General features: G+C 45.7%; 1 protein-coding gene across 1 annotated transcript in view; it reads right to left on the bottom strand.

Moving 5' to 3' along the window:
* Nucleotides 1-25,957, bottom strand: part of LOC144827965 (nmrA-like family domain-containing protein 1) — a 57,531-nt gene that overhangs the window by 5,804 nt on the left and 25,770 nt on the right. Inside the window, exon 4 of the mRNA XM_078686121.1 lies at nucleotides 19,790-19,980. Coding sequence (XP_078542247.1) covers nucleotides 19,790-19,980 — 191 coding nt within the window. The remainder of the gene's footprint in view (nucleotides 1-19,789; nucleotides 19,981-25,957) is intronic.

Below are 25,957 nucleotides of genomic sequence, written 5' to 3'. Positions count from 1 at the left end.
AACGGCTCTGGAGCGAGAAAGTCGTGAGGGTGGTGATGTCATCGGGCTACGCCTGCTTCTACAAGCACAGCAAACCTACGGGTCCCTCCTGATGGATGAGGCCAAGCAGGCGTGGCTGGCCACCAGAAGTAGGATATATCAATGGGGGGACAAGTCCTGCTCCATGCTGCATAGATTGTGCCAACAACACTTTCAACCCCTCCTACTGCCCGGTCTCACGAATGGTGGTGGGGAGGTTATGACCGATCCACATGAATTGGCTACGAGTTTTGCCATGTACTACTCCACCCAGTATGCCCCGCGTGACCGGTTGTCGGATGGCGACTTGGCCCGATTCCTTGAGGAGCTGCCGCCCGTGCCGATATCTGATGAGACTAAGACGGCCCTGGATGCTCCCCTCACAGCTGAGGAGTTGGGAGATGCTTTGGGGCAACTTAACACTGGCAAGGCCCCCGGCCCAAATGGCTATCCTAGCGAATTTTTCAAGAAATTCCATGTTCAGCTTGGATCTTATTATCGCCGGGCGCTGGAAGCGGCGCGTACCAGAGGGGTGTTGCCCCCAGATTGGCGACATGCCGAAATAGTGGTCTTCCTGAAGCCGGGCAGACCCCCAGACAGTCATGACTCATATAGGCCCATCTCTTTGATTAATGTGGAGGCCAAGATTTTGGCCAAGGCCCTGGCGAACCGCCTAGCTCCTCTTATCACCGACCTGGTCCATCCTGATCAGGCAGGTTTCATGCCACACAGGGCAACGCGACATAATATCCATCGCGCTCAGGCGGCGATTGACGCGGTTGAGACTCTGGGGGACCGGGCGGCGCTGTTGCTGGCCGACATTAACAAGGCCTTTGACTCTGTCAGCTGGTCGTACCTGTTTGCCTTGCTGCGCGGCCTTAACTTGGGCCTGGTCTTTCTGTCATACGTCCGGCTCCTCTACACCGACATCACGGCCTCGGTGCGGGTCGCCGGGGCTGTGTCCGAAACGTTCCATATCGGCCGCGGGACCAGACAGGGTTGCCCTCTTTCCCCCTACCTGTTCGCACTGGCCATGGAGCCCCTAGCTGCCAGAGTGCGCCAGGATGCGCTGATACAGGGCTTTCAATGGACTGCCACTCTGTCTGACAAAATAGCCCTGTATGCGGATGACGTCCTCTTTTTCCTTACCGACTTGCAGCACTCGGGCCCGCGTGTCCTGGAGGTGATGCAACAATTTGGGGAGGCCTCGGGCCTATATCTGAACCTTCATAAATCCACATTGTGGGTGCTAGGAGGGGGCGCCTTGGCGGACCCCTGGGCCTCAGGGCTGCGGGTGGCTACGACCGGGCTGAAATATCTCGGCGTATTTCTATCGACCTCGGCAGCCACTGCTTGGGATCATAATCTCATACCAGTCTGGGAGAGGGTACAGTCGGACGTTAAGACTTGGTCTCGGATGCCCCTGTCCATCTTTGGCCGCTCTGCCATTTTTAAGATGGTGGCGCTACCACGCCTCTTGTATCAGCTACAGAACCACCCATATCCTGTCCCACCTCAGTGGTTTCGACAGGTCAATTCTCTGCTGGGCCGCTTCCTGTGGGCCGGAGGGGCCGCCAGGGTTGCGCTACGTACGTGCTTTTTGTCCACCTACGGTGGGGGCTTGGCCACGTCGGATCTGCAGTCCTACTATCAAGCCGCACACCTCCTCATTCTAAACGACTGGTGGTATAGCAATGGCGAAGACCCAGCCTACGCCCTGGAACGTGCCTTGATGGGCGACAACTCGCTCCACACCATCCTCTATTCACCCCGGTTGCGTCGATCTCTGCCGAGGGTTACACAACTTGTCTTTGCAGTGTGGCGGCAGGCCCTGCGACGCATGGGCTGGTGGGGCAGACTGACCGCGGAGACGCCCTTGTGGCGTAACGGCTTGCTACCGGAACTGTCTAAGCTATCAGGTTTTGATGGCTGGGACGCAATTGGTATTTCGCAATTAGGCCAAGTGATGTCTGGCACAGCCCTCAAATCCTTTCAGGCCCTTCGCACCGAGTTTGACATGCCCCAATCTCAATTTTTTCGATATTTGCAATTCCGGCATGCGCTGCTGCCCAGTCTCACCGGCATTGACTCCCTTCCTGACTTCAGCCCGATTGAAGCTAAGGTATTCATGGGCGATCTGGGAGATAAAAAAGTTTCACGCATTTACCAGACAATGGTCATCCATTGCTCCTCCACCCTCCTTCCACTGAAGGCGGCCTGGGAGATGGACGTGGGTCAGCTGGATGAGGATGATTGGCGTGAGGCCTTGGTATCCCCGAGGGGTGCGGCCATTGCCGTCCGATTCCGATTAATCCAATTCAAAATCCTGCACAGAGCCTACTATACCCGCGAGCGTTTGTGGAAGGCGGGACTGATAGAGTCCCCGGACTGTCTGAGATGCGGGCTGGAGAGGGGTACGTTGCTCCACACGTTGTGGTCGTGTCCTAGATTAGTTGGCTTCTGGAGAGGTGTATGGGACTGCTTGTCGGAAGTGTTGGGATGGACCCTCCCTCGTACCCACCGTCTGGGTCTGCTACATATTCTAGAGGGGGTTGGTGGCAATATGTACAAGAGACACCTGCTCCTCCTGGGGCTGGTGGTGGCCAAGAGAGACCTAGCCCGAGTATGGAAGGATGTGAGACCCCCCCCCCTGTGTGCGTGGAAGGCTGGCATAGACTTCTGCATGGGTCTGGAACGACCGATCTTTGAGGCCCGAGGGTGCCCCCGTAAGCACTTTAAGGTATGGAAGAGATGGGCGGACTACAGGGGCCTGTTGCTGGACCCCCCAGTGGAACCAGAGGAAGATCTTTAACTCCCTGTGGCCGGACGGCCCCGTTCCCCCCCCCCACACACACACTTACCGCTTGAGAATTTTCATCGACACCGTCCATACACACATGCATAGGGTTAGGGTGGGATTCAGGGGAGGGATCCGGGAGTTGGGGATGAGTGGATAATTTAGTGATAAAGACAGAGATGATCGTTTCTTATGACCTTGTGCTGCAATGATTGTTGACTGAATACTCAATTCTATTTTCTTGATTGTATCGGAATGTCTGATGGTGCCTTCCCGATTGTGGGGGTCCGTCTTGTTACATATGCTCATCTTTGTCAATAAACTTGTTGTGAAAAAAAAAAAAAAAAGTTACATTCTTTGACCCCGTCTCTAACTGGGAGTCCTGACACTGATGTGGACAAGTTTAATAAATGGATCACCGATGCCCTGGACTATGCTGTACCATTTCGGTTCTTCGGCTCCATGGTTTTCACCTGTACTAAGGGAAGAAAAAAGCCACTATAAAAAGCTGGAGTGAGTTTGGAGGAGATCCTACGGAATCCAATAGGAAAAGAAGCGTTAAGAAACTTTCATAAATCTACCCGTGAAGCACAGAGAAAGTATTTCCCCCCCAATTTTTTGGGTGGTGCCCAATACTTTACAGGATTTAAAATTGTTCATTCGTTTCTCACTCCAGAGGCTGTTAATAGTAATTTTAGTATTTCCAGAGAACTTTGAGATGATTTATAGAGCTGAGACACCTTTGTTGGTATGTGTGCGCTCTATGAATAGTTATAACATAACATAACATTTTTTGATGAAAAAATTCAAAATATTTATGCTACCTTTTTCTTGAGTTCTGGAGTAGAAACATTGATAGATACGGTGACAGCCCACAATCATGAACTCTCAAATTTCCTCGCAATTTCTGGGGAAGTTCTCTTGGAAGAACTCAAGATAAGTAAAACGAGATCACCAGCTGGTCCTTGTCCAATAAGAATTTTAAAACTAATTGCCCCAACTATTTACCCTGTGTTCAACAGAATTCTGAACCAATCCCTAGAAGTATTACTTATACCCACTGAGTGGAAACATGCTTTTCTTCGGCCTCTATAGAAACCTCCGATCCGCCGACCTCAACCTCGCCGAAACCCTGCTCATCCGCAGAGCCAGAATGGGTGGAAGAGCCTTCTCCTACATCGCTGCCTGGAACGAGCTCCCGATCAACATCAGACGCGCCCCCTCTCTGGACATCTTCAGACAGACCCTCAAGAACTGTCTCTTAGACTGACTGGAGCTGCTTGTCTCCCTCCCCCAGCACCTTGAGACCCTCACGGGTGAGTAGCGCGCTTTACTATTCCCTGATTGATTGATTGATTGATATGGAAGAACCCTACTGCTGCTCTGGCCACATTGGGCAATTTCAGTCATTCCACTGAATTATGTGACCCAATCGCCACCCTCACACCTGACATGGTCCTCCTCACTCGCTTAACCCTACATCTGCCCAGACATTGCCACAGCAATCCCTGACGGATATAAATTCACTCACCAAGACCAGACCAACAAGCTGGGAGGAGGAACATCCATCAGCCACAAAGAGACCATACAGTGTTGTGGAATTTTAGTTCGTGAATTGTACATCATCTGCGCCATCTTGCCCATTCCTCAGACTCACGTATGAACATACACGACAGCCATTTTAGGTACCATGGTCTCCCTGTTCACGATCGCTCGTCAGCGCACTTCGTATGACCCTGCAAGCATCCCCCATGCACCCTGGCTGCCCCCGCTCCCACATGCACAAGTCATGAACCCTCCCCTTCCGCATGACTCTGTCTCTGGGAATCACACCCCACGCCTGACCAACACCTCCTTTTCCTTCCATGAATACCCCTCTTTTGATAAACCCTTCCTCTACGCTCGATTGTCCACACCGATCCTTCCTTTCATGAATATCTCTCCTTTGATGACCCTTCCTCTGAGCCCGATTGTCTGCACGGACCGCTGGTCATCCCTTAGCCTGAGGATACAGTTTATTGCCCACTACTGCATGCACTCGCCCCTCTTCAAAGGAGCTACTATTGATCATGACCTCCCCACCCCCTGAGATTCGATCAGGCGCACACATTCCAAAGGAATCGGCGGAATACTCAGCTGCGTGATAGCCCCCTCCTATTGTATGGGGGGTGAGGACCTCTACTGTAGCCACGTGTTGGAATGAGCCGGAACTGGGGGGGTACCTGGGATGTCTTTTTCCTTACTTCACAATGTCTTTATTGTAATAAAGAGCGGTCACATGTCGTAAACCAGTGTATAAAAGGCCAGGCCTCAGAGAGGCTAGAGAGAGCACCTCGAGACGATACCTTGTTGTCCGATCTGATGTGTTCTGCTCCGTCGGAATAAAACTTGTTTCCTGTCTTCCTGTCTCCAGCGCCTGCCTCTTTATTTGATAAACTTCGTATGGTATTAGAGGCGTTTAACGCCGGGCAAAATTACTTAAGAAACATCGACTAAATCGCCTGACCATTTTTTCTGACTTTCCTCAATTGGCGCCCAACGTGGGGCCCATCAGCGACACGTGGATCCAGTGGGAGAGGTCCCGACGACAGAGTGAACGACTGCAACGATCGGGAGAGCTCCTGTCCGATAGACCCTCGTCTGACAGACGATCATCTGAACTTCACTGATTCCGAGCAGACCTCTCCCGAGTGATCTACGGTCCTGACCGGGAACCATCAGGAGTGCCGCGGTAGCAGCAGAGAGTAGAGGACGATCGGGCGCTGGAAGCGGAAGACGAGAAACTGTCCATGCGGTCCGGGTATGGTCGTGACACACGACGAATTGCGAATTGATTGATTGTTTGATTGATTGAAATACTAGTATTTGCTTTGTCGCTCTTTTTGAGATATTCGCTGCCTGCAAACGGAGAGGAATAGGAATATTCTATCTCCCTTTGCGGATAGTGAAGGGTAGGTAACGCGGACTTTTGTCCCCCATTGTAATCTGCCGTACCTATTTTTCTCCCCACTGATTGATTGTCCGAACATAGATTGTTTGGAGTATAGTTCTTTTGAGGTTCTCTGCTTGCAAATAACGTAGAATAGCAATATTCTGTCTAGTCTTTGCAAATAGTGAAAGATAGGTAGTGCGGACCTTTGTCCCCCGTTGTAATCTGTCATGCCTGTCTTCTCCCCACTGATTGGTAGTTGGTACAACCCGGACCGCTTATTAGAGATGAACCATCCAGCTCCATTGGAGGGCACCCCTAATAAGGACATGTTCATTAAGCAAGGACTAGTCGCTATAGCTTATAGTAAGTTATGGCATAAATATACAAAAAAGGACCCCGAAAGTCAGTGGCCACTGATAGGTTCCTTTGATGATCATAAAATAAAAACGTTAGAAGCAGCTGTTAGAACAAATAAGGCAACGCCCACCATGCTCGATAGTATCGGCATGTGGCGCAAAGAAGCAGAGCAACGAAGGAAAAGAGAAGAAGCAAAAATAGGGAAAGAGTTACAAAAGGCAGCCCACCTGGCCGCTAAGGAACTAGATGAAGAAATAAGAAGGAGAGAGGAAGTTAGACAAACGCAAGAATCAGGGTCGGCAGGCCAATGCCCTGTTAGGACCCCCTCTACGCTCTACCCAGAGATGCCCTCCAAACAATGGGCAAACGACGAGTTACTGCTAGGTCCTCCGATTATCTACATGCCCCCTCCTTATGCCCCCTGCCAGCCTCTAGCACAGCACCTTCCAGTTCTGAGTGCGGGCGAGGGTGACCCTAGCGCTAGTGCCCCGGCTCTTACGGCCTTCGCACCGGCCACATTGGTAACAATATCAGATGAACTCGAGACTAGCAAGCAGCCAACAGCCAGACCAAATAGGTTGAGCAAAGACGAGCGGGATGGGATTGACAAGATAGCAAAGACACTGGTAGAACGGAAGGAGAGCGAAGAATATACGATGGATATGCACAATTCACATGCCGGTAGCCACAGACGGCATTTCATTTTACGGTTCAGCTACCACACCCTGAACGCATATGAGGATAGGTATCAAAATAAGGGTCCTGCTAAGCTGACGGCTCTATATAGAAAGGTCGATGTTGGAGATGGGACTGAGCGCGATGTGACGGACCTCTTCATGCAAACGCTTGAAGTCTTCCGCCACCTCACGGAACAGAAACCAGAGGTCAAAATCACAGTCCCTGAAACGGCTGAGTCCCCATTAGAAGTAGCCAACACTATGATGCCTATCAGAGAAGCCGCCCCCTATTGGGTTCCCCCAAGAGGTCAGGGAACAAACGACGATATCAACCACGCAGATACAAAAGGGAGGGTTGTGTACAATTGGGTTTACCAACCATGGGATCGACAAGATATTTTAACCTTTAGGCAAACCCTGCCTGATTTAAGAAAGAACCCGACAGCGTTTTACACTGAATTAGGCACAGCCTTGGGCTCAACGATAATGACTCTAGCAGACATTGATTTGTTTTTCGGGTTATGTCCACCGGCTGACGTGTGGAAGCAAATCCGGAAAGCCGATCACACAGATCTGTTCGGACATACCTGGAATCAACTCAGTGAGCTAGATAGACGACGAGAGCCCGGAAGGAAACCGATAAAAGACATACTGGAACTTCCGGACAAACTAGTCCAGAAGCTAAAAACCTTGATCCCAGAGAAAAAGGTAGATTGGTCAATAGTCACGGCTTGCCGTCAGAAACCCCAGGAAGACGTATCAGAATACTTCTCCCGATTTGAAACGGTGTTCTCCGACTACAGTGGCCAAGACATGACCACCGCAACCGGACAACACCTATTCGTGCAAAACTACGTAAAGGGTCTGTCACAAGAGGTTTCCCAAAAGTTACAAACGAGCGAGAGTAGTTGGGGGGCCTCCAAACCCGCCGCTATCCTCCAAATGGCTCAGTACTACGAACACCAAAAGAATGAGAATGATAGGGCAACCGAGAGAAAGAAGAAAGATTTGAAAGAAAGGGTGATGATAGCCCAGATACAAGGGGTGGCAGTCGGGAAAGAACTACACAGGGGGAGCTACCAATCAATCGCCCCTATAAATCCACCCCCAAAGGACCGCACACCTACTCCCTACTCTGGACGTAGGGACATAGAAGATAATCAGTGTGCATTTTGCAAAGGATTCGGGCATTGGAAGTCTCAATGTCATGTTTCACCAAGTTGATGAGGCCTACAGCAGCTGCAGCCCTCAGAGAACAGGGATTGAGGATGGTGGTGTATCTGGGCGATATCTTATTCCTGGGAAAGGAGAGAAGGATGTTGGTGAAGCAAGTTCAAGTGGCCATAGAGTTGATTTGAGAAAATGGGAGTTGGTGTCTTGAATTCTTTCTTTTTTTTTAAACATTTTATTTTATTGAAAATGAAATCTGCATTACATTCCACATAGAGATAAGAATACTTGGAGAACATCTCATCAGGCATTTCAATGTACAATAGTGGATAAATGACACATTTGCGTTTATTACATCTCATTGTCCGAACAATGGTCTATAACGGGGGGGGGTACATATGTAACCTCTGTATTCATTCCATTTGCCCCATACTCTCCCCCATTTCTTGGGGCACCCTCTGTGGACATATGTAGCATTTCAGCCAGCATGATCATATCTATGTCATTACACCACCCTGTCTCTGTATGGGTCTGCGCTGCTCCCCAGGTCCGAGCTATGCTCTGTTTTGCTACCATCATCCCCGTTCTTGCCCACCGTCTGTCTGTATGGTTGAGGTCTATCGGCTCCCATGTGTTCAACAGGCAGCATTTGTGAGAAAGCGGAACTATGTTCCTGCTAATTTCCGTGATGGTATCCATTACTGCTGTCCAGTACCATGTGATCCCCGGACACTCCCATAAAGTGTGATAGAATGTGCCTACTCCCTCACAGTTGCGGAAACAGTACTGGTCCGAGGCTCTGCCAATCTTATGCATAGTCACTCTTGTGTAGTAGGTCCTATATAGTATTTTTTGTTGGACGAGGCGCATTTTGGAGGAGACGGCTACCTCCCGTAGAGATGAGTCGCGTCAGGGGGTCGGTCTTGTTATTAATAAGTTTCTGGTATGCAAGGGAGATTGCTTTCTTATGCAAATAGTCAGTTAGTAGTCGGTCTTCTAAGGAGGACAATTCTGGAACTGCTGTTTCTAGTGCGTGCTTAACCTGCAAGTATCGAAACCGTTCCCCAGGGGCCATCTCATAGTGTTCTTGCAGGTAAGTAAAGGGGACCACCTTGCCCTCCCTCCATAGGTCATCTATCCGGGAGATTCCTATCAAGTTCCATTTCTGAAACCCTTTCTGTTTCCCAGGGTTTCCAGTCCACCAGTGTCCCATAGTGGGGTGTGCTGCGTAAGCTTATCGGCCCACCCGAGGTGTCGTGTCACTGTGTGCCAGTCATGAATCGTGTGTAAAGGCGGTCCCGGGAGCCCCTTCGTTTTCCTCTTATTGTATAGCATCCTATTCATTCCCCCAGTTCCCAGGACCACCTTATCTAAGCGAAATGCTGGGTCAGTATCAGGCACATGGAGCCACTGATTGACTGTCAGTTGAGAGGCCCAATAATATGCTCGGACATCGGGCAAAGCAACGCCACCGTCGTACCAGCTCCTAACGAGTTTGCACATGGCTATCCTCGCAGGTTTATTGTCCCATAGGATATTAGTAACTTTGGAGTTTATTGCCTTAAAGTAGGAGTTGGGTACATGATATGGCATATTGTGAAGGGCATATAAGAATCGAGGAAGAGCCATCATTTTGAAAAGAGACGCCTTACCCAGCAGGGTGAGTGGCAGCGTCTTCCAGCGCCGAATATCTCTTCGTAGCCTTTGCAGCGGTGGCTGAAGATTGAGCACCTGGAACTTATCCGGGTCCGACGTCACATATATCCCAAGGTATTTAAAGCTGTCTGTTACCATCTTGACCATACAGCCCCAAGGTAATTTAGGAGGTGAGCCAAACAGAATATAGAGAACCCACTTTTCTCAATTAATGGAGTATCCCGGATGTTTTGAATTCTTGGGATTTCTGTTGGATCACGAAAATTACATTGTTATGTTGGCAGAAGAAAAGTTAAAGAAGATAAAGAAGGAGTTGAGGATGAAATGTTCACAACATCATATTTCTCTCGGTCAGTTGAAAAGGCTAGTGGGCCAGCCCTCTTCATCAATTCAGGCAATTGTTCCAGCCCACCCCCCTTTTAAATAACTTAATTGGCATATAGGAATATCACACAGACAACACATTCACGTAGGAGTCCAACTCGAGATGTCCATCTCCCCTTCCCCACAGTCCACATAATGTACAGCATATTGCTTAATCAGCAAATACAGAGCTATCCAAGGAAGAGAGAAAAGGGGAGAACAAATACCACAGAAGTCTCTCACAAATAAAATTCTCAATACTCATCCCTATTCAAAGGACCAAATAGCAAATATCAACCAAAGTCTTGTTTTACGGGAGAAAGAGAACCATTTACAGTATCTGCGGAACTCCATGCCGTTATATATCCAGGCCCCCTTTGTTACAAGGCTCTACAGCACCTGAAGATAGTGCACCTTTACAGAGGTCTAGAATACTCACAAACAGTCCCTATAGACCAGGAGTCAAAAGATGGAGATAAGACGATGGTTAAATGGTGTAGACACACGGAATGGGCAAGCTATTTTCCCACTGTCCCCAGATCCTGTCTTAGAATCAGATCGATGCAAGTCTGGAAGAATGGTATGCAAGATGTGGCAGTTACTCGAGCAGAGGAGTATGGTCCAGTAAATAATCCTTAATGCACATAAATTGTTTAGAGTTTCTTGCAGGCTCCTTAGCAATCAAGAGCTTTGCAAAAATCAAATGTGCAATCCTCCTTCGCATGGACAACATTACAGATGTCAGGTAAATAAATAGACTCGGAGGAACAAGGTCAAAGCTATTGGCTGGTTTAGCCAGGTCCGTTTTGGAATTTTTACCTCAGAGGAACATATCTCTCTAGGCAGAACACTTACCTGGAATGGATAATACAGTAGCAGATTGGTGTCTGGATCACCAAGTATTTCAGACTCTGAACAAGACACAGTGTCCTTGGAGCCTAGACCTCTTTGAGTCTCGCTTGACAGCTCAGTAAGGAAGATGTTACAGCTCGAGATCAGTTTCCAAAGTTCTAGCAATGGATGCTTTTAGGATTTGTCCATGGGGAATCCTTATTCTTTTCCACCTTTTCTCATGATTCCAAGATGTGTTTCCAGATTGGTAGATAGTTGGCAAGGACCAAATTGGTAACGCCATTGTGGAGGGCACTCCTAAAACTGTCAGTCAATCGACCAATTCATATTCAAACATTTGCTCAGCTGTTGCGGGACCCTCTGGGCTTTTTGAACCAGCTTCTACTTATATCAGAACATCCTGGGGAAAAGATACAACATATATCGAAAAGTCAGATTAGGAAACCTGAAGTAGTGGGCGGGGTATCAATCCCGTTTTCTCTCACATCACAGGTGTTCTAAATGTTCTGGCATCCTTAGCAGTAGGACAGAAGGCTAACATAATTATTAATGGATATGGATTAGCTATATAAGCAGGACATCGGAAAGTAGAAGGTAAACCAGTTTGGGAGCACCTGCTGGTTTGTAAATTATTGAAAATTATCAGATTCACACATCCATCAAGGTTTTCCACTTAATGGTATGTAGAGATGGTTCTCCAGGTTATAGCATCATTGGAGGACAATGACAGCTAAAACTTGAAACTGTTGTCAGCAAAATTGGTAATGTTGTTATGTTTGGCTTCTTTTTAATAATAGAGCGCTAGATCTTTCTGCCATGCATTTGTCTCTTGTGAGACTGGTTGACATACCAAAAATGCCTCTACTGCCATTGAGATCCCTGATTTTTCTCTACAACCTAAGCTGTTTGTGGTCAGATGTCTAAAGCAGTATGTACATGTAACAGAGAGTCTGAGGACATTTCGACAGCTTTGCACAAGCCTTTTAAGCCTGTGCACTAGAAAGTACAAAATGAGACCTGTACCTTTAACAATCCCAGAGGGGCCCCATCCCACAATGCCCTGCAGTGGCAGTTTGCCTATGAGAGTCAGTTCTTTTTTAAGGGATGAACAGGATAATACTACAACCTGACAGCCGGGGAGGAGGGAGGGTATTTATTACTTCAATGAAAATACCTACAATGCAGAACTATATCTACAGGTAGGTAACCTTTCCTTCTGCATCGTGGGATCTTCATTGATAGTCATAAACCTTGAATCGAATGGCAAGCTAATCAAACGTCATAAAGCAGCTGTTGGGTATTTATAGATATGTATCCTGTGAGACTGCAAAGGTCATACAAGGGAATCTTCCTGAAAAAGATAGTAGAAAAACATAGGAGAATAAAACCTATTTGAAGAGGTTCCTTAAAGTCTCTTGCCCAAACTTAGAGTTGTCTTGATTGTCTGATTCCAAACAGTAATGTTTTGTGAAAGAGCGCAGAGAGCTCCCGGTTGCTGGCCTGCAAATGTCTTGAATAGGTACTTGCCTCACCCAAGCTGTGGTCGCAGCTTTTCTTCTTGTTGAGTGAGCCCTAGGTTTGCCTGGTAAAGGTTTTTTGGCAATCTAGAAACATAGGGTAATGCATGAAACTATCCACCTAGATATGGATTGTTTTGAACTTTATAAATCTTGTCTCATAATTTATATAAAGTTGGGAAGATTTTCTATTAGAGTTCGATCTGTCTAAGTAAAAACAAAGGACTCTTTTAAGATCTAGGGAATGTTATGTTCTCTCAACTGCAGACGTGGAATTTGGAAAAAGGTAGGAAGAGTGACAGATTCATTGAGATGGAAATATGATACTACCTTGGGCAAAAAAGAAGGTTGTATACGTAAAACAAACCTATTGTGGTGGAATCTATATAGAGTACTATAGAGGATAGAGCTTGCAATTCACTAACTCTATGAGCTGAGGTAATTGCAACCAAAACGACAGTTTTCAATGATAAGTGCTGCAGGAATGCTTAATGAATCGGTTCAAAGGGCAGATCCATTAATTTGGAAAAAAACTATATTTAGCTCCCAAGGAGGAGAGGGGTTTCTGCAAGGAGGAAAACCTTTTTTGAGGCCTCCAATAAAATACTTAATGACTGGGATCTTGAAGAAAGATTCTAGAGTTGGATATTTACTATACACAGTGATAGCTGCTAAGTGAACTCTTAAAGAGGGCAGTTGCAGGATAGAAGTGGCTGGGTGTAGTAAATAAGGTAGAATTATGTCTTCCTGCATTGTGATGGGATCATAGTTGTTTGAATGCCACCATATAGAGAAGCGTTTCCATTTAAACGAGTAGCAAGCCCTTGTGGAAAGGTGCAAAATTCAATGATTGGATCGAGGGATGGAGAATTCTTCACCGGTGCTTGGAGAGCACATCTGACCTTAGCAGGAGATGCTTGTGGTGGGCTATGAATAAGTGGATTAGGTCCGTGTACCACGATTGTCTTGGCCAATCTGGAGCTATGAGGATCATTGTGATGCGTGATCTCAGTAGCTCTTGAATCACCATCGGAATTAGCAGAATTGGCAGATAAGTTTACAGAAATGGAGTCAACCAATCTATAAAAAGGGCATTTCCCAGAGACTTCGATTCTGGAGCTCTCGATACAAAGTCTTGGCTTTGTCAGTTTAGGGCGGTTAAGAACAACTCCAGAGTTGGGGGAGCCCTCTTCTTGGAAGATAGCATCTATGTCTTTGTTACTGAGGGCCTACTCCTGGTTTTATTTATTGAAGCAGGTGAGGAAATCCACTTCCATGTTTAGAACTCCTGGGACGTGAAAGGTTGTAATGGAGAGTCCTCTCGCTAGAAACCACTGTTTGTGCCTGGTAAGACAACTGTTTGGACATTGATCCCCCCTGTTTGTTGATGTAAAACATTGTGGTGGCTTTGACTATTTAAATCATGAGGTCCTTCAATTGCAGAGATGGAAGAAACGTTTTGAGGGCCAGTAACACTGTTGTTGTCAGGTCTAGGTCCCCCATCCTTTCAGAGATGCATCTGTGATGATCATCTGAGATGGGGTTGTTTCTTGAAATGGAACTAACTTCAGCAGATTGTTCGGGTTGATCCACCATGCAAGGGATAGGTGTGGGAAGGATCCGATCTTCCCAGAGGCCTGTTCCTTAAGACCTTTGATCTTCCAGACATTCCTTTAGAGGTCCATTGTTGATGCAGGACGCCATTTTTTCTGGTAGAGACACTGCCTAGCGAACTGTGAGCCTGGTATGTTGTAGAATTTTAGAACATTTTGTTTGAATTGAAAACACTCTCTCCTCGGAAGGATACACACTTTCTTTTGGAATGTTTAGAGTAGCTCCTAGAAATGTGAGGCACTGCACCGGTGTTGTGATGGATATCTGTGGATTGACCTGGAGACCTAATTTTTCCTGGAGAGATGTTGTGGTGGCGTAGTCCTCCTTTGCTTTGTGAAAAGACTCTGCTCTGATGTGCCAGTCGTCCAGAGATGGATATACAAAAATACCTTGTTTTCTTTGTAGAGCCACCACCACTGCCATACATTTGGAAAAAGTTTGTGTTGATGATTTGACTCCGAACGGTAGCACCGCAAATTGATAGTGGTGAGAGTCCACTAGAAATCTAAAAAAATGTCTGTGACACGGAAGTATGGGAATATGAAAATACGCATCCTGTAAATTTACTGCACAAAGCCAATAGTTATTTCTCAAGTGGGGAAGATTTGAGCAGTAAAAGCATTATGATTTTCTCTTTATTAATTTGTTGAGGAAATTGAGGTCCAGGATTGCCTGAAACTGAAGAGGGGATTTTTCTTTTTGACCAAGAAGTATCTGAAATAGACTCCTTTGCCTCTCTGATGTCTCAATTCCTATTGAAACAGCAACTTGCCACTTACATTGAAAAAAGTTATATCACAATAGCTTGATGCGACATTAGTGTAACGATAAATTATGCTCTTATTACATACCATAGCTGATTTTTCTCAAGTCATCCCCCCCATTCTCTTCCCTCAATCATCCGGTTCTGTTGCTTCTTTGTCTTATCTAAGTCTATCAACTAGCCTGCACAACATTCCTCGATATTCCCCCAAATCTAATTCCATTTTTTAGGGCAGCCCCTACTCTCATTGACTGCTCTCTCCGCCAGCATGCACCAGTCCATATCTGCCTTCCACTCATTCAAAGTTGAGCCGTCACTGCCCTCCATTTTCGTGCGATGTTACATTTTGCAACCATGAATCCCAATGTCACCCACAAACGCCTACTGCTTGTGAGGTCCGAGTGTCCCCATACATTTAGAAGGTACCATCTCAGTGATTTGGTGTCCTCTACCATATATGCTTGTCTCATGCTCGTCAATATTCATACCCAATACTCCTGCGGGCTGGGCAATCCCATAGTAGGTGGAAGAAAGGACCCTCCCGTCCACACCCTCTGGGGCACAGTGGTGTGGCCTTCATTTCCATTTTCCCCAAAGTGGCACATGCGTAGTAGACTCTATGTAAGATCTTAAGCTGCACCAGTCTAAAGCGCAGGCGTATGACAAACTCCCTGGGAAAGGTCTTAGCTTCCAGCCATTCCTCATCTTCAAGAGTGCCCAGGTCTTCCTCCCATTGAGTCCTAAGAGTTGAGAGGGGATCTTGGAAATTTTTTATGATTTTGTGGTACACTAGGGAGATCACTTTTTTATCTTAGTATTCATCTTACAGTCTGTCCTCCAGTGGAGAAGCTTCGGGCAGCGCCGTCCCCTTCGGTATTGCCGCTTTCAGGGCAGGGGTAATCTGGAGATAATTAAAGGTCTCTGACCCCTACATCTAGTGGTCCCTCTACAGGGGCAAAAAGGATTGGATGTCTCATCCCTCCCAGAGGTCGCCTACCTTGGCGATCCCAACCATGTCCCACCTGCCTATGTGTTGCACCATCAGACCCAGCTTATTGGAGTCCCACAATGGGATCAGTAATGTCATTTTGTCTTGCCAACCCAATGCCTTTGTCCTCCCCCTGCCATATCTGGAGTGCGGTTGAGGTCGGGTGTGAAAGGCGTTTGTCGATTTCCCCCATAGAGTGCTCCAAGATGCCCACTTGGTTGAATATTATGACGATCTATTCTGTATGCTGGATCGTCCAAAGGCTCTATGGCCTTCATGTGGAGTAGTACAGAGGTTTCTTGGTTGAGATCGGGCAAATGGGCCAAAATGGTTTGTTGTAAAGGGACTGGTGGCGGGGCGCTGGTGAAATGTAGAGCGTAGCTGTTCTGACCAACTTGTCTGTTGGTATTTTTGCCACTCTTCCCAATGAGACTGTACCGCTCCCCCACCAGAGTGGGTAACTCTGGAGGGAGTATGTGATCCTCAATGTTTTGATTGAGAAAATATTCCCCTTGGTTTGCGAGGGTTTTTTGGGAGAGGATTTTTGTCTTTGTTATCAGCTTTGAAAATACCGGTGAGGCTGTCTCTGTTGTTGTTGCATTGGTAAAGCAACCTAGGGTTTTGAACCCTATGGTAGAAAAGACTTTCATCTTTGTGTTTAATTGTTTGAAGAATTTTTCCTGCTCTTCTAAACCTACTGCCTTAAGCGTTTCCACTTCATTTTTAATTCGTAACATATCCTCTTCCGTGTGCTGTCCGAATAGAGAGGATCCGGAGAAAGGCAGATCAGCAATCTTCAGTTGTACATCTGGCTTTAAAGAGGAGAGACTCAACCAGGTTGTACGTCTAAATGGAAATACCATGGCAAAAGGCAGTAGCATACAGATCAACAGAGTCAACTGCACTGCTGATGGAATGGTTGGAAATGAGAGTGCCCTCTCTGATCATTTCTATATAATCGTATTGTCTGTGATCTGGCAGATCCAATATGAACGGCTTTGTTCCTTCCCAAATATTTCTGTGATATCTACCCAATAGTGCTGCTGACTTGGCATTATGTTAATGTGTAGATGCTGTGCCACACATCTTCTTTCCAATCGCATACATTTGTTTGCATCCTTGGTCAGGTGGAGTTGTGGTCTCCGGAGGAGAGGCATGTTTCCTGTGTACTCTTGTGACCGGTTTAGGATCAGCCTTGAGGAAGTCTGCATCCTGAGGAGGAGTATTGTATGGCCTGGAAGAAGAGGTAACAGAGGCCTTGGTGGGGCTCTATGATGCAAAGTTTCCAGTATAACCGATACTGATTGTTGGGGAATATCAACTTGTATTTTGAGCTTAGAAGCGCCTCTGGCTAGAGCGTCCTAAAAAGTGACAATGTTATCAACAGGAGAAGATCCAGATGGAGAGCGAGGGGGAGACGGTGTATAAGAAGAAGAGGAATCTGGAGATCCTGTTTGTGATATTGTTGACAGTAATAGTGGGCGATTGGGAGGTCTGGGGCTTGTGGGAGATTTAATAGGTGAAGGAGTTCTCCACTTGCAGATAGGCAACATTGATGTAACTCTTGAGTGTTGTTGCCCAGGCGAAATATTAAGAGGTTGTGCAGGAATATGAAGAGGATCAGAAGGAAAGATAACAGGTCGTATTGGTGGAAGACATATATCCTGGTCCGGGGAGGAAGGTTCTATATGCTGGAGTGAACCAGACCAGCGAGATCTCTACCTGAATTATGTTCGACGTTGAGTGAGGGGTGCTCAAAGCTATTCACTGTCTTTTAGACTGCACTGGAGAACTTCTAGGAGAGGCATGCCTCTTCGCAGCAGAGTTTTTTGACGCCGAAGAGTGGCATGATCTTAACATCAAATGATGTGACCCTGATGGCGAATGACTTCTGACTGTGAGATCTTGACATTGATCGAGGTCTTGCCGTATGCCGACCCTGAAAAAGAGCATGACGGCAGTGCCGTACCTGTTTTCAGAATTGAGGTCAGTCTTACAGTCGATAAGAACGTCGAACAGCGGCGATGTGCTGTCAAAGTTAGACCGTCCTTCGGATGCGAGCACAACGGTAACAGACTTCTGAGAGTTGATGTTGAATGCAACACGCAACCTGGAAAAAGAAAAACAATTGCATGTTTTCTGATACAATTACACGCACATCAAGTGATTGAGCTGGCTAAAAAACATGGCTCCGTTTCATTTCAAGGACACAAAATATAGATCTCACAGAACGTCTGGTGTACAACCGATCAAAAGCAGAAGACATATCTACTCCTCAGGTCATGACGGAGAAAGTGAAATATCGGCTTTGGCTTACTTGATTCTGCTACAATGCTGGTAACGACTGATGGGAAGATCACAAAATATGAGGACCTCATTCACTGGAAATGTTACCAGACCCCATGCATTCATCAAAGATGCAGACTTTGCAGCCAGAAAATCCCCACCAACCCCACAAACAACAAAGAACTCTCATACAACCGACAAACACCTGGAGAAAAGAGAGCGACTTTATGCTGTCATCTGCCATGGAATTTTGGGGACAGGAACAAAAATAGAAGACAACAACAACCCAGAGACACTTAAAATAACTTCTTAAGAACTCCTGATCATAACAGACACTGCACCCGTGGCCCGCTCTGGGTGATTAATCAGATAGCTGGTCCCATGGAATGGCTGACATGAGAAGTACACAAAATGGTGATTTGATATGCACTTTTTAATTGTTAATGTTAGCTCATTATGTTGTTCATTTTGGGGTAGGGGAAGGAATTGTGTCTACCTTACACAGAGAACAAACATATACAGGGGCACATTGTCGGAACTTAATTGCTGTTGACCCTGTTTAGGATATACGTAGATGTAGAATGACAATCGGCTTTTCTGCATGTGATAAACAGCTACTCATTAGCTTGGGTCAAACAGGTTAAGTGCTTCCACTGCTAATATAAGACTGTAACACCAGAATTTATGTACTGATTTGACTTTCCAGCCTATGTTTCATGGTAGAATTCATGACAGGTGGGTTTGCTGTCCTCACATTCCCCTAAATATCTGGTCTAAAGTATTGTCGGTTGAAGGACAATATTGAGCGTTTTTTTGGTCGTTCTTGATCCTGTTTTTGTTCATTCTCTATTCCCACCACTTTCCTCAAGTCTCTCTTCACTCTTGGAAAACAATTGGGTTCCACTGGTGCACAACTCACAAATTTGACAGGCACTAAGCCGTACTCCTTTACTCTCACCATCTCTTTGAGTAAGCCTTTCTCAGCAATACAGAGTCCAAGCCACCCCTCAGCACTTGCACTCCATACCTGTGGGCATGCACCTTGTATTTCTACTATATTATGGTGTGGTGTCATCTCTAGTACCTTCTCTTCTCAGTACGGCTTTTCTGGATGTAGTCAGTTAATGTCTTCAGCAAAACAAAAGACCTCTTCATCCTTTCACTGAATATTATTGGCCTAACACACTTCATAAAAAGGTTTCTACTGCCCTTGACTTCAAGTGGGATGGGGAGTGGCTATATTAATCAGAAAATCCCTTCCTTTGGAACTTCCTTCAAGAACTCTTGAAGATACACCACAGGAACTAGTTATAGGGGATAATTGTACAACCAATAAATTCCAAACACTGTGTTACCTAAATCACTGCATCAAAAACCTGGCCATTCATTTTGATTGTATTGTTATTTTACAAAGGTAGCTGCTGGTTTAGAGGACAATTAGAGCAGGGCAGTAGGGCTAGTATGGTTAGAAATGATATTTGTCCCTGTTTCAGCTTTTATTAATGCAAGGAGTTCAAACGAAATTGTGCTTCTCGGATCTTTGCCCAGCCACTACCAGCTGGTAACTGGTGTCAACTGCCTGAGCCAATTCCACAACATGGGGATTTCACATGCACAGAAAAAGCACAAATACTGGAAGTAAGCATTCTCCTGTTTTTTTGTTTCTGGCGGGGAGATAGTTACAGTACCTGGAACAGATGAATTGCACTGGGTTGTTCTGGCATCTGCTCTTACCACATAGCTATAAAAGATCCTACAATTTTCTCTTACATTTTATTTGCACACAGTATGCTTCTCACCTTGGAATCCAGCACTGTCTTCCCCATGTGCTTAGACAGTATCTCTGCGTACTTCTGGACTGTCAGGCGTTCAGCGCTCAGTCCAATGGCCTTGCCCAGGTAACCTTCAGGGGAATGGAAGATGCTTGCCACGACAGGTCCAATGTCATCTATGGATATTGCATCCAGCGGAATGTCCGCCAAGGGCAGCACTAGTGTAGAAAGACGAAAGGAGATAAAGTTTGAGCAGAGACAAGGTAAGCAAGGTGAGTGGGGAGAAGAAGGAAAATGGTAATCTCTTGCAAAGTTTTGCAGATGCCCTAGATTCTTAGAGGATCAAGGAGGTGTCTGGTCTTCATCCCTCTATATAATATGTCCACCCCATGTATACCTGAGTTCATGAAGTGCTTTCAAAAGGACTCAGTTGTCTTCTTGAAGGCACAGACATGGAGCTTAGTGCATAGCAAAAATGGCTGGTCCGTTGGATCTCACCTCCCAGTATCCAAGCTCCAACCTACAAGTGGCTAAGGGTATGCCCAGTCGTAGGTCCCTTGCTCGCTTTGCCAATAGATTCAAGCTAGCCTGGCTGATGAGGGGTGATACCCCGAAACCGGTCTCAGGATGCTTGTTTCTCATCCAGGGAGGACCTGGCCGTCTGCGCTGGACTGTTTCCATGGGCACAGGGTCAAGACTGATTTGCATGTAGCTGTGTCCAAACAGGGGTGACGTGGTGATGGAGCATGGGTGAGACAACATTTTTTGTATACCCCCTGTGAAGTTAAACTCGCATAACTATAACCAACATAACAGTTTGAAGCATGAATAACTAACCAACAAAATGCATTTAGACATGTTACATTACACGTGGGAACTAATTGCCATTTGCGAAAATAACATACTAACAATTGTGAACAAGTCGTATTAATGTAGTGCTATAATAATAGACATTAATTAAAGAAGCATGTGTTTAGGCTTCATTAAAGTGTATGTATTCATTGTGGCAAGAGAAAAAAAATGCACTTGGTAAGTAAAATAAAGCTATATGTCATGCTTATTAGAATGGTGGGAGGTAAACAGAAAAACTATCATTCCGAGTAAGCAGAATGACTCGTACGCAAGGCAAAGTGATGTCAAGGTCAGCTTGGCAAATCATGTAACAAAAAGTGAATAACAAGCATAAATGGAGATGACTGCCATGAGAACATGTTAAGAACATGTTAAGGATGACTACGCATTTTGGAAAACTGGTTTGTGCAAGGATGGGATGAGGTGATCATAGCCACCTCTCTGATGGACCAATCAGAATAAACTGTGGACCCTAAAAGTTTCAATTTTAAGTTATATAGTTAGTGAAAAAGGGTACAAAAGAGCTTATTCGAAAGGATGAAAATAAAAGCTTGCTCCTGGATTTATTTTGCACCACGACATGCTGTTGGTTTGAACAATTTTATGGTGCTAGAGACTTTGAAATATTTTTGGACTTTAACTTTTTGGAGCAATGAAGATGATCGAATGCAGAGTTTTTGTTTTGGAAGAGAGGCATTGAGGAGAATAGAGAGGCAGATTGAGACTCGTGCAATTCTGTTATTTTCATATAACAGAACTTGGTAAAATATTTCTAAATTTCATTTTCTTTTAACATGTACTAAATAAATGCTTAATTTCTTGCTTGTCTAAAATACACTAAAGTTCAGTTTTTCTTAAATGACGTAGATAAATTCAAATTTGAAATTTAAAACTCGAGTTGTGGTTTGTATTTTATTAAAATGTTATGACAGAATAAAATGCTAAAGTTATAGGATTACTATGATTAAGCTAGTCTTAGTCTCCATCAACTTACTTCTACTAGATGATCTATTGACCAAATAGTAGAGTACCTTGATGTAGAGTTTTCCAGGTAACAGATTAGCATATGTAAAGAAAATTCTATAATGTATATAATGTACAAAATATGAGCTTAGTTTCCCTGCTAACCAGCAGCTCGCCTTCTTCATCTCTGATTTAGGAGTAATTGTGTGTGTGTGTGTGTGTGTGTGTGACTCGCAGTGTTATGGGCCCCTCCGTTGAGTAAAATATAATTGCTCCTGAGTAAAGTGAGATGAGTATTAAAGGTTGTTATAGAGCTCCGCTGGATCAGATTTCTTGGTAGCAGAGTTATGGTTTCTATAGGTTAGTTTGGAGATTTATTGATTATTGATGTTTTATGTTTTAACACTATGGGGTCGATTCCGATTCGGGAAACTAATCTGTACGTCGATTCGAATTCGTAGCCCTTTCCGTACGAATAGTACAAATCCGTCCAAATCGCGTAGTACGATCCGTAGGAAACAAATACGTACGAATCTTTGCGAACCGTACAAAAAGCAAGGGTAAATCAGTACGACATGGACCCTCACAGTGAACCGTACGAATCCTAAACATGCCGTACGACCCGCCAAGTACGATCCGGACGGGGGAATGAGTACGCAATTCGTACGGTAAACATCGCGTATGAGCAATTCGTACAGAGAGCCACACAATCACATACGCACCGTACCCCTGCAATCATGGGTGGTACGCACCGTACCCCTATGACCATGGAGTGTACGAACCATACCCCTACGATCATGGGGTGTACGAACCGTACCTCTACGATCATAGGGTGTATGAACCGTACCCCTACGATCATGGGGTGTACGAACCGTACCCCTGCAATCATGGGGTGTACGAACCGTACCTCTACGATCATGGGGTGTACGAACCGTACGCCTACGATCATGGGGTGTATGCACCGTACCCGGGGGTCCGTTTTGTATGCATTTCGAGTCAAATTCTGCTTTTCTGGACGTGTTTAACTCCTGTAGAAAAAGAGTCGTACGGAGTGTTGACTAGACGAATCGTACTTGCTGGGTCGGAAAATGTTGCTTCGATCCGTACAGACATCGCATACTGCGTGTTCTGAATGCCGTTCGTACGGATTATTGAGTCGTACGGGCTTTGGTATGATTCGGACGGAGAACTGCTTTGGGTACGCATCGTACTACATCGTACGTACGGGGACGTTCGAGGATACTATTCATACGGAAAAAATGCTCCGTACGGCTATTCGTACGGGATTTTACCGAATCGGGGAAGTAGGAAATTGGTCACTCTGTCTGCAGGCAGAGGAACATGGGGCAAGCAAAGTCACACATTATATGGTCTGGTTGCAAAGTAGTAACATCGTCGTGTGTTACAGTTAGGGACATTTTCCGTGTGAAAGTGGTGAATGTATAGCGTAGGCAATCTGTGAAATCTTGGCCTAAAGCACAGGAATCAATTGCATATTCCGACTAAAACTTACCTCTGAGAGAGTAATAGGTATTCCCCTAAGCTTGAAAGAAGGGTAAAGTAGAGGGAAGTGCTACTTTACCTGCGAAACTAAAATTCTGTAGTAGAGAAGAGGTAAGTGCTACTGGAAATACAGAATTCTTGTAAGTTTGGACAAACTATCACTTTGGTTTAGCGAAACCGACGAATGGAAATGTTTTGTGTTGTAACTAACTGATTTCAGTTGTATAAAATATAAAAATATTGTGCTGATAAGTTTTGTAAAGGAGAGGTCAGCAGAAGCAGGAGTAGAAGCTGACGTCAAAAGAGTTGCGCTGGGATTGGTCCACGTGACTGTGACAGATACAGTTCTGATTGATGCGTTAGTGTGAAGGCGCGCTGGAATAGGTCAGAAATTGTGTGACGCAGACAATACTGATTGGTGTGAGACGCGTTGGGATTGGTCAGAATAGCGGTATTGACTGAAAGCAAGTGTACGATTGTTTTGAGACAAGGAATATGGGAGAAATTGATTAATACTATGAACGAGATAGAGAGAAACCTTCATGGTTTAAGAAAATTAAGAATCTATTCAAAAACATGTACCGAAGGATTTCGATATTTGGGTATTTTTTCTTTCTCTGGATCCCTCTCTTCGTTACTCCCGCAATCTCCAGCCTCCTCTGCTTCGGCTGCGTAAAGACATCGATAGATGGAAATCGCTACCCCTTTCCTTGCAAGGTAAGGCCGCCCTCTTTAAGATGATGTCTCTACCCCGGTTCCTATATGCACTCCAGAACTCTATGGACCCGATACCCGCGTCATATTTCAGGGAAGTCGAGAGCCTTAAAAGGGATCTATTGTGGAACGGTGGGCCCCGTATCGGCCGCGGCAAACTTTCCCTGAACTGGTATGATGGAGGCATCAGCCTCCCCAATATTAAGATGTATTATTAGGTGTCTCATCTGTCCTCCATTAACCACTGCATGCATGCCCAAACCTGCGACCCGGGTTATAACATGGATAGGTGGCTCCTCTCTGGAGGGACCTTCAGTAGAGCCCTCTACTCTAGGCTCAAGCGCTATCCACTTACGGGCCCCACTAAACATGCAATGCACGTCTGGCATGCGACCACCAATCGCTAACGCTCGCAACGCCACTATGGGACTCTGAACAACTGGGTACTTTGTGGAGAAGTAAGGGATTCGATAAATGGGATCTCATAGGTATCACACGTATAGGCGATCTGTGGGACAAATCAGACATTAAGTCTTTCGCCACACTACAGCAACAGTATAAATTGGCCGAGTCGGAGCGCTTCCGTTATATGCAGGTTCGACACACACTCCGCACACACTTACGGCCCGGGACCACGTGGCCGGAATCATCCCCACTGGAGGATAGAATACTGGATGGTCATCTCCCTGACAGCACCATTTCACTGATATATAAAAAATTAGTCAACAACATCTCGGACCCTCTCCGGGCCCTCCGAGAGAAGTGGACCGTAGACGGCATAGAGATGGATGACGAGGAGTGGCAGGAGGCTGTTTCCTCTCCCAGGGTAGTGGCGATACCAGCTCGTCTCCGAATTGTCCAACTAAAATTTCTCCATAGGGTATATGTAACGGGCCCCAATTGGTGCGGATGGGGGTGCTTGTAGATGGGGATGCGGCCAGCTGGGAACCTTTTTCCACATAGTCTGGGAATGGGAACTGATCCAACCCTATTGGCGCGAAATTCATGACATTATTAATACTGTTTTGTCTGTGCGGCACCGTGTGGAAGCCCGTAGGTGTCTCTTAAACATCTGGGAACCAACCGATTTAAAGTCTGCTTTACACAGTGGGCTACATTGGGACTAATGCTGGCCAAGAGGAATATTGCCCAGCGATGGGGGGCGCCGCTCCTACCAATAGTTCAGGATTGGGAAAAAGACATGAACTGGGCAATGTTCAGAGAAAAGACTGTGCATGTATCTTGTGGATGTCCCAAAAAATGGTCTTGTGTATGGGGTTTGTGGAACTCATATCGTGGAGAAATATGTCAACCTCCTCTGACTCCTACTACCGATGACCCCCCATTACACTAGACCTTCCACCCTATATGATCGTATACTGTCACTTACCTACTGTACCGATGATGCCTTATGGATTACTCCCTCTGAAATTTCGTTGTATTGCTGATGTCTGTTTTTTTTTTATAAAAAACGTTTTTGTTTTTTAAAAAAAGAATCTATTCAGAAAGTATAAGGAAGTAGTTATGAGCGCGGGAATACTGCTTCCTCCACTAAAAAAGCCTGCATCTTACATGAGGCAAAATATGGCTATCATACTTGCATATGGTTGGAAAATTGGGCAAAATACACTAAAAATTATGGAATATTGGCATTCCCAGAAACAGGTTAATTTAGTACAGATGTATTGAGAAATTTGAGAGAAGAAATGATGAGACTTGAACCGACTGACTAGGCCGACTCAGTTTGAGGCTTTAATGGAATGGGAGGATGAAATGCATGCTAAAGAAGAAGAAAGGTTCAGAAATATGGATGGCAGACATGGAAATTTTAAAGGATATTGGCGATCTACGCATGAGAGTAGAATGAAAAGATGGAGGTGTGCTGATATGTGGGATGGAATGTATCTGGTACGGACAGTGGATGAGACTGTAGGAAGAAACTGTACAGAGAAAAGAAATAATCAGGTTTCCGAAAGAAGCGGATATGGAATGAGTGATGCAGAGGATGAGGTGCTGGAAAGCATTTTAAATAGAAGACCTCCACTGTATCAAACAACTTCTACAGCTGTAACTCCAAATGCACCGCCAATAGAGAATGATATAGTAGACACCCCAAAAAGACATTTAGAAGAAAAACATATTTCTGAAAAACCAGAATGTATG

Source organism: Lissotriton helveticus, chromosome 4_1, assembly GCF_964261635.1.
Source record: "Lissotriton helveticus chromosome 4_1, aLisHel1.1, whole genome shotgun sequence".
Taxonomy (NCBI): domain Eukaryota; kingdom Metazoa; phylum Chordata; class Amphibia; order Caudata; family Salamandridae; genus Lissotriton; species Lissotriton helveticus.
The sequence above is the reverse complement of the archived record's forward strand: the minus strand, read 5'-3'. Positions and strand labels throughout refer to the sequence as shown.